Source organism: Rhinatrema bivittatum, chromosome 9 (assembly GCF_901001135.1).
Source record: "Rhinatrema bivittatum chromosome 9, aRhiBiv1.1, whole genome shotgun sequence".
NCBI lineage: Eukaryota > Metazoa > Chordata > Amphibia > Gymnophiona > Rhinatrematidae > Rhinatrema > Rhinatrema bivittatum.
This window is the reverse complement of record NC_042623.1, coordinates 180,645,424-180,654,928: the sequence shown is the minus strand read 5'-3', so window position 1 is coordinate 180,654,928 and position 9,505 is coordinate 180,645,424. Positions and strand designations below refer to the sequence as shown.

Below are 9,505 nucleotides of genomic sequence, written 5' to 3'. Positions count from 1 at the left end.
AAAGAAAAACAATATTGCAGGTGCAGACTAGCTTTGGTGTGTGTGTGTGTGTTTTTTTTTACTCTGACATAGCATTTCGAATTCTAGGACACAGATCTGTGCTGAAGGCTGCTCTCTATTCTCCCTCATTAACACCTTGCCCTGAGAGCCACTTGTAAAAGGATTAGACACTTCACTTTTGCTTCATTATCACCCATCCCTCTCCTGGGAAGTAAAGAGTTTCCAAGGTCTCAAAAGACTACTCCTTATGTTTAGAGTTCATAGACTTCCATTAATATGTTAACAAACAACCAATGTCTTCCTGTAATGTTCTATAAAAACAATTAAAAAATACTACAAGTTACTACTCTAATAAATAATGCCGACAGATACAAAGTGAACCAAACATGTGCTTTCTTTAAAAGGGAAATGTTACTCCTTTTCTGTGTTGCTGTCTTGGATATGTCTCTGATGTCCCACTGTCTAAGCTGCTTTGTCACTAGGTAGGACTGGGATTGCAGAGTTCGGACATGCAGGAAACTGAAGTCTCTGCAGGCTGCGATAACCTTTACTGGCCCAGGACAAGAATTATTCAAAGATGCTCCTTCCCTTCAGATGTTGGGAGGTGAGGATTTGGATTGATTATAAGAAGCAGTCTGTGCATCCCTGCTGCTGGTACAGTTGCCGATGTTGGTGATTTCAGTCCAGGAAGAGCTTTCACATCTGGATCTCCGCCCAGTGGCATCCTTTGTGCACTCGTACGGGGAAGGCACAGAGCAGGAAGTCCACGTTATTAACTGTGAACAACTGCTAATGTATAGCCTAAAAACTAAAAATGACTGGAGTTCTGCAGGTCCAGTGTTGGCCAAATTTGTAAGGAAAGGTACTAAGTGGTCATATGAACATAAGAACATGCCATACTGGGTCAGACCAAGGGTCCATCAAGCCCAGCATCCTGTTTCCTGGGTTCTTGCCAGGTTCTTATGGCCAATCCAGGCCATAAGAACCTGGCAAGAACCCAAAAACTAAGTCTATTTCATGTTACTGTTGCTAATGGCAGTGGCTATTGTCTAAGTCAACTTAATTAATAGCAGGTAATGGACTTCTCCTCCAAGAACTTATCCAATCCTTTTTTAAACACAGCTATACTAACTGCACTAACCACATCCTCTGGCAACAAATTCCAGAGTTTAATTGTGCATTGAGTGAAAAAGAACTTTCTCCGATTAGTTTTAAATGTGCCACATGCTAACTTCATGGAGTGCCCCCTAGTCTTTCTATTTTCCGAAAGAGTAAATAACAGATTCACATCTACCCGTTCTAGACCTCTCATGATTTTAAACACCTCTATCATATCCCCCCTCAGCCATCTCTTCTCCAAGCTGAAAAGTCCTAACCTCTTTAGTCTTTCCTCATAGGGGAGCTGTTCCATTCCCCTTATCATTTTGATTGCCCTTCTCTGTACCTTCTCCATCGCAACTATATCTTTTTTGAGATGCGGGGACCAGAATTGTACACAGTATTCAAGGTGCGGTCTCACCATGGAGCAATACAGAGGCAATATGACATTTTCCGTTTCATTCACCATTCCCTTTCTAATAATTCCCCACATTCTGTTTGCTTTTTTGACTGCCGCAGCACACTGAACCGACGATTTCAATGTGTTATCCATTATGACACCTAATTTTCCTAGTGGGAAGATGTGAATAATGTAGTGCCCCAGGAATCTGTACTGGGACCCATGTCAACATTTGCATAAATGATCTAGAAAAAGGAGCAATCAATGAGGCGGTTTAATTTGCAAATGACACAAAATTATTCAAAGCAATTAAAATAGGAGTTGATTGTGAGGAATTGCAGGAGGACACTGCGAGACTGGGTATCGGCAGATTAAATTTAACACGGCCAAGTGCAAAGCGATGCATATTGGGAAAAATAATCCCAAATGCAGGTACACGATGTGGATTCTGTACTAGGAGTCACCACCTAGACAAACAGGCTGGACACAGACTGGGTGCTCAAATAAAATGTACTGATTATTTTAAAAACCTCCATCAAGGTCCAAAAGATATTCCGCAGTGTCTCTCTGATGATGGGCTTGGTCCTTTGTTCAAATCTTTGGAGTAAAGCTTGACACTTTTCTCCTCAGTACTGTTCCTAGTGTGTGAGGAGAATCCTATTGTGGAGATATCAAACCTAAAAAAGATCCTATCAGAGTAGAAAGCTCTGTCTCTTGCCCTCAACCTGTGTCCGGGTCCCTTAGGGGTGGAGATCCTGTGGGGGAGTCTCCAAATCTTGATTCTGCTTCCCGAAACTTCCTTTTAGATCTGGGTGACTTCTCTGAAGGAAAATTCTGGTGTCTGAAATCCTGAACCATGTTCCCAATTTCCTGGCTCCAATTGGGATTAAGGGTTGGAAAAGCCTGCACAATAACCAAAAGGGAGAAATCCAAAATACTATGACCAGAAATTTCATGCTGGGTAATGATGTCACTGGTCTTGCTTGCTCTAGTAAGTAGAAGGATAACTCAGAGGTCTCCAGCCCCTGCTCTCTGGATTGGGGCTTGTCCCTCTCCAAAGGGTATAGGGTATTTCCCAGAATGAGAAAACCCCAAATTCAAAGCATGATCCAAATTCACAGTCTTTGTTCCAAAAATTGAGGCAGCTCCCCTCAAACAGGGACTATATTGATGAGGAATGGAAAAAATACCAAGCTGGGTTAGTGAGCCCAACAGCAGGGGAAAAGCAAAACGGCGCTTTACTCTTCAAGAACTGACTCAAAATGATCCCACTCTCTACACCACTAGCCCCTAACCAACCTCAATAGGAGAGACTGTAATAGGATGGTAATCCCACTAGCTGCTGTCTAATGGGCAGGGATCTAGGGCCATCTAGTGGCCACATAAGGAGTCAGAGAAAAAAGCCAATATAGGGTTTTCTAAGGAAGCAAGTAAAAAACAAACCCCCACCCTCTATAAAGCATCAACTTCCCCCCTCCTCTCTTTTTGCCTCTTTCAAAGTCACTCAACATCTTCTTTCTCCCCAACCCTCTTTCTTCCCTTGTCCCCCACCTATCCAATAATGCTACTCTTTCTCTCCTACATCCCCCAGGACAGTAAACCTCAGTTACCACTTTTCCAAAAAAACAAAACATCTTTCCCTAGTCTTGCTACCTGCCTCCCGTGGTGGTCAACTCTGTCTCTAGTTCCCAGGCAGTGGCCAGGTTATGAGGCATCTCCATCATACAGAGGTCAGCAGCTTCGGGTTCAGGACCAAGTTGGAGGAAGAGTACAATGGTGGCAATGACAACTTTAGCAAATTCAGGGGTGTGGATAAATAGGTTGGGCTGTGCAGATTGTAAGAAACCAGAGCAGCCTATCAAGCAGTGAGCAGATTCAAATAATTTTATTGGCATGACAATTTTACATGTATTGCCAAAGTAATGTACATAATGACTGAAATAAAAGAGGAAGGAAAGGAAAACATTGAAAACTAATAATAGTAAAGTAAAATTACAAATTACAGGAAGTATTGTCCATTTCCCTTGACCCCTAGTCCCCAGTTGTTTTCGCCAGTCATTTACGCTTCCATGTGTAGCCCCACTCAACAATATGCATAATTTTTAAATCTATCTTGTATTTTTACTTATATAATATGTTTCATTTATCCATGTATCCTTTCATGTACTCTCAAGTATCATGTATCCATCAATATAACATGTGCATATATTGATTCTCCATTATAACATGTACATTTATTATTTATCATGTACATATCATACTTTTACAGCTCTCAGTTCTGTTCCTATCAATTTCACTCCTTCTACCTATCTTTCTTGCTTTTGCTTTCTTTCCTCTCTTCTCCACTGCTCCCGCTCCCCCACCCTGTTATTTGTATTTCTCCACTTGTTTAACAGTTACAGTGTAAACCGGCATGATGTACCCACGAATGTCGGTATAAAAAAGCCAACAAATAAATAAATAAATCTCCAGTTTTTGTAGGCAAGTAAAATTGTGAGCTTAACACCCATCATGCTCTTAACTAAATTGTGCATAGTCTCGTCTCACAGCGCTTGTCTTGTGAGGTTTAGGGGCTTTATCATAAAAGTATGACTCATAAATCTTAACATTTAATGTTCAATTTTTGGGGCCCATATTTTTGGGAAAAATAAAAATGAGAAATCAGACCAATGCATCATGACGGCTGAATTCGGGATGGCGAGGCTTTTGCTATTCAGATTTAGCCGATGCTAGTTTCATTTTTACCATATTTTCTCTACAAAGAGCCTCCTGACTGGAGTTAGCAATGTTCAGTGGTGCGGCTGGCTAGAAAATGTTAGTCTTATGGTTTTTTGACGTTGACTATGTGAATCCAGCAAGCATCATACTGCCCAGGGTTCTTGGTTTAATATGAGCCAGGTAACCCGTAAGGAGCTATGTAACTTCTATGTGCTTAGAGCGTAATCATCAGTTGCTTAAGGATTCAAAAACTCTTGTTTTTAAGCTAGCAATAATTTAGTTTTTCTCACATTCTGAGGTTCTTTTTTGATTTAGAAAATGTTAGTGACATCCGCGCAAGAACAAGCTGGAAAGAAATTACCAGCTTACCCTCCAGCTTTGAGTTTGTAATTTGTTTTAGGGGCATTCCCCTTCCCAGCTGCAGTAATAGCAGCCTTTAGTGGCTCTGCTGTTTCCGCAGTCTCTGATGAGCGACTGCCGGCGAGGCAGCCCCGACTGTCTGTGGCAACAAAGAGGGCTGCTAGTACTCAGCCGTCTATTTGCCAAGCCCAAAACTAGCCCAACTCGCACAAAAAAACCCCCATTTATCGCACTAAGGGGGGAAAAAAAGTAGCCCAAGTGAGCAGGACGTCGCCCCATCAGGCAACAGCCGCCTGCTGTTCCCGGCGATTCTGATGAGATCACTACACTGCGACTGCACACACCTTCCTCTTCCTGCCCTGTTCTGCACACGTCCGGCGCTTCCTCTCACCTTTGATTGGCTGCAGTCCATGAGTCATCGCTCTGCGACCGTTGGCCAGGCTGCGCGAGACAAAGAAAAATGGCGCCAGCAATAGGGAGCCGCTAGCACTCAGCCTAAAACGAAGTTAATTGGTGTAGTGTGACGTCATAGAGAGCTTCCGGGGGAGGGGAGAGGAGCGAAAGATGGCGGCCCACAGTGGAAAGCGCGGAATGGCAGGAGGAGGCGGCAGTGGTATCTCGGCTGCTGTCAAGAAGAAGACGGAAGAGGAGCAATTGCCCTTGCAGGCCGTGCTGATCGCGGACAGCTTTAACCGGCGCTTCTTCCCCATCTCTAAGGACCGGCCGCGGGTGAGGGGCTGTACCGGGATGCAGCTGAACTGCAGCTATTTACCATTTCTAAAGCACTATAAACAGATAGACAGAAGAGAAGTTCCTACTCTGTGGATCTTAAAATCCAGTGGAGACAAATATACCCAGCGGGTTACGAACCAGGGAAACCAGAGTTCAAATCCCACTGCCGCTCCTTGTGAACTTGGGCAAGTCGCTTCACCCTCCATTGCCTCAGGTACAAACTTAGATTGTGAGCCCTCTGAGGACAGGGAAAATACCTACAGTACCTGAATGCAATCCACTTTTAAGTACCGAAAAGTAGAATATAAGTAACTTACTAAATAAATTTATTGTAGAAAAGTGGTTAGTTATTAAAAAATAGCTCTAAAAAATGAATTTGGACTGGATTTGAATGAGACCTCTGGTTGGCAATTAGTAACCAGCATAGAGGTTGAAGGACATTTGTGGGGCCTCTATGTGAAGTGAGGATGAGTCTGGAACAGTCTTGGACTGGAATCTGTGTCAAAGCTGAATATGAGGGGATATAGGTTCTTGGGACCCCAATGTTGTCCTTCAGTAGCAGGCTAGTATAGGGGAGAAGTATCTGATTGGATGCAGCAGTTTCCTACATCTCAGTAAGAACCAGGGCTGGAATCTAGAGTTAAGCCTTCATTCAAACCTGCCCAATAATTTTCCCCCAGTCCTCTATTGCTTCCTATTTCATCCACCCAGTTTTTGGCCTTTTAATGGGGGCTTCTGTAATCATGGGCCCTGTGTATGGCCAATAAATGTTGTCATTGCATCGTGACTAGGACATCCCCACTTCCCGCTGTGAGTGCTGCCTCCATAGCATTCACAGACTTGGCCAACCCGCAGAGCTGATGACTTGGGAATGGAGCCCAAGTTCTCCACTGGGTAATATGCAGCACTGCCACTGAAGCACTGAGCCAACTCTGTCCTCTGCCTATTTCTCATCTCTTTGAGTTAGATTAGGAAGGATGGGAAACTGTTTGCCATTCTCTCCCACAACTTCAGTTTCTAGAGTTTGGAATGGATAGAGGACAGTAGGTATCAACCGAGATGTATTCTTAACTAGTGAACCTGGGAGGAACGCTGCTTTTTTTTGTAGAATCTGGGTTTGTTCTCATTTACCCATTGTCTTGAAAATTCCTGGACAAGTGCTGTGAAATGAAGAATGCAGTGTGTGCTATATGCTGTGACTTTAGTGTTGTGCAACTGTGATATACTAAGGATGCAAATATTTAAAATGTTAACCATTTAAACTGTTAATTCTTTAATCGTTAAGGGGCAGACAATCCTCATGCAATTGTGCCCATGTGCACTACCCTGGGCTGGCCATGGGTGCCACACAGCTAGTTGGGAGAAGGCATTGCCAGATTCTCTCCCTATTGTCCCAGGAACAGAGATTATACAGTAAAACTTCACTTACAGTTTAACTATTTAGTACTGGAACCACTGCTTTTTAACATATTTATAAATTACCTAGAACTGGAAGCAGCGAGTGAGGTGATCAGATTTGCAGATGACAAAATTAGAGTAGATAAATCACAAGTGGATTGTGAAAAATTGCAAGAGAACAGTGTGAGGAGACAGGGCACCCAAATGGCAGATGACATTTAATGTGGACGAATGCAAAGTGATGCACCTGGGGAAGAGCAACCCAAATTATAACTACAAAGTTCAAGATTTCGCATTAGAAGTTACCATTCAGGAAAGGGGTATGCTGAAATCCTCTACTCAGTGTGTGGCGGCGGCCAAGAAAGCAAGTAGAATGCTGGGAATTATTAGGAATGGAATAGTGGATACAACAGAGAATGTAGTGCTCCATGGTGAGACTGCACCTTGAGTATTGTGTGCAATTCTGGTCACCATATCTTAAAAAAAATATTACAGAATTAGAAAAGGAAGAGTGACCAAAATGATAAAGGGGATGGAATGATTCCCCTATGAGGAAAGGCTAAAGAAGTTAGGACTCTTCAGCTTGGAGAAGGGAGGGCAGATATGAAACAGGTCTATAAAATGAGTGGATTTTAATTTGTAAATGTGAGTTGATGGTTTACACTTTCAAAAAGTACAAAGATTAGGGGACATGTAATAAGTTACTAAGTGGTATGTTTACAACAAATAGAAAATATTTTTTTACTCTGCACATAAGCTCTGGAATTCCTTGCCAGAGGATGTAATGAAAGCTATTTATGTAGCTGGGTTTAAAAAAGGTTTGGACAGATTCTTGGAGGAAAATTCCATAAACTATTATTAAGCTGAATTTGGGGACATCCACTGCTTAACCCCTAAGCAGCAAACAGAATAAAACATACATAATAAAATACATTAAAACAGAACAAATTCAAAATAGCTTAGACCGACTTAAAAATATTTAGAAAAACGGACTAATTTCATCAGTGCAAGCCAATGGCCAAATTTCTTATATTTCACTTACATTAGTGCAACTGTTTTAAGCAGATTACTTAGTAAACATACAACTTTATTTAAAACCGTTTTTTTACCTGTACTTTCTACCATTCAGTATACAGATCTACTGGAGGAAAGAGAAAATGAAAGGAGCTTCTTTGATTTATAAACTAGGCTGCACTTTCCTATAAGCAGGCATTCTTTAATATGTGAAGGAATCAGTGAACCCCAACGTACTAAAGAGGTTTTCTAGGGTTGTTTGAGGGGGGGGGGGTACTTAGTGCAGCCTGTCCTGTGTGTACAAGGTTATTCTGATCCAAGAGAGACCCTTCCTGTACAACTTGACACTTGTGTAGAAATGGAGTAGAAACAATAGAAATACAGCACTTGTTTGGATTGTGCTAGGTGTCGATTCTGCAGTGGAAGTTTTTACCAGAGTATTGGTAATTGTATAACAGTCTAAGCCAGGGGAGCTTTGCTTCAGTTTCACAAACCGTTTGGTTACGTCCTCCCTGTTAGGCTCCAGACATGTTACTGAACATATTTGTCCCAAGTGATGATTGTCAAGTGACTTAAATCAATAACTGAAATAAAATAGTAGTTTGAGATTTTCTAGTTGTTTCAATCTTTCCATAGCCGTGTAGGAAATGGATGCCGTGTTAGTAGTAAGAAGTGCCATGCTGGGTCAGAACAAGTTCCATCCCGCCCAGCATCCTGTCTCTGAGTGGCCAGTCTGGGTCTCACGTACCCGGCAGATCCCCAATAGTTGATCTGTTTCTCGTCTGTCGCTCACAGGGATAAGCGCCGGCTTTCCCAAGCCTACCTGGCTAATAACTGCTTATGGACCTTTCCTTCAGGAATTGTCCAACCTTCTTTTGAATCCCAGTGGGTTAGTTGTCTTGACCATGTCCTCCGACAACAGATTCCGTAGCTTAAGTTCTGGCATTTGTTGATTGTGCGCTGAGTGGAAAGATACTTTCTACGATTTGTTTTACACCTGTCAGCTGCTAGTTTCATGGAGCGCCTCCTAGTCCTTTTGTTGATTGAAAGGGCGAATAACCATTCCTTGTATGTACCGGATCAGTCCAGACTCCTGGGTTGTGCCTCCGCACCAGCAGATGGAGACAGAGCCAAACTTGTCAGGCTCCCCCTATATATACCAGGGTGCCACCCACAGCCTGTCAGTATAACTCTGTCTCCAGCAGATGGTCAGATGCCTAACACACAGTCTTGCCTGATTCAATTAGGTGTTAGTGTATAGGTGTAAGACGGCTAGTTTTAGGTTTTTGTTTCTTCCCTCTCCTTGCGGTAAAGTTAAAAAAAAAAAAAAAAAAAGGGAGATATTTTTGTTGCAGGTTCTCCAGAGGATCGGGCCTGAGCCTCCCAGGGGGTTGCTAGGTCCCGAGGGGGCCATCCCCCCCGGTAGTAGGCTGCTGTGGCCAAGGGTCGAGGACCCTGCAGGTGAGAACCGGCCCAGCCGAGGTGATACCGGGGAGCCCGGCTCTCTCACCCCAACCAGGCCGCTTCAGCACTCCCTGGGGGACAGCGTCGTTTTTTTAAAAAAAAAAAAAAAATTGAGGTAAGTTTCTCGCGGCGGCGGCTCGGTTTGAATTTGTTTGTTGGCTCCTTCCTCCCTGACCTCCGCGGTCGACTCCTTCCTCCCTGATCGCCGCGGTTTTCCGGTGAGTTGGCTTTAAAAAAAACAAAAAAAAAATTTTTGATTTTAGAGGTTTCAGTTTGTTTAATCTCGGCGGTGCGGACTGACCCGGCCTGCCGCATGGCGCG

The 9,505-nt window shown here is 43.2% G+C and overlaps 1 protein-coding gene across 1 annotated transcript in view; it reads left to right on the top strand.

Moving 5' to 3' along the window:
• Positions 1-5,011: 5,011 nt before the first annotated feature.
• EIF2B5 (eukaryotic translation initiation factor 2B subunit epsilon) overlaps positions 5,012-9,505 on the top strand; it is a 59,250-nt gene continuing 54,756 nt past the window's right edge. The window contains exon 1 of the mRNA XM_029615816.1: positions 5,012-5,305. Within this exon, the coding sequence (XP_029471676.1) occupies positions 5,141-5,305 (165 nt within the window). The 5' untranslated portion in view covers positions 5,012-5,140. The remainder of the gene's footprint in view (positions 5,306-9,505) is intronic.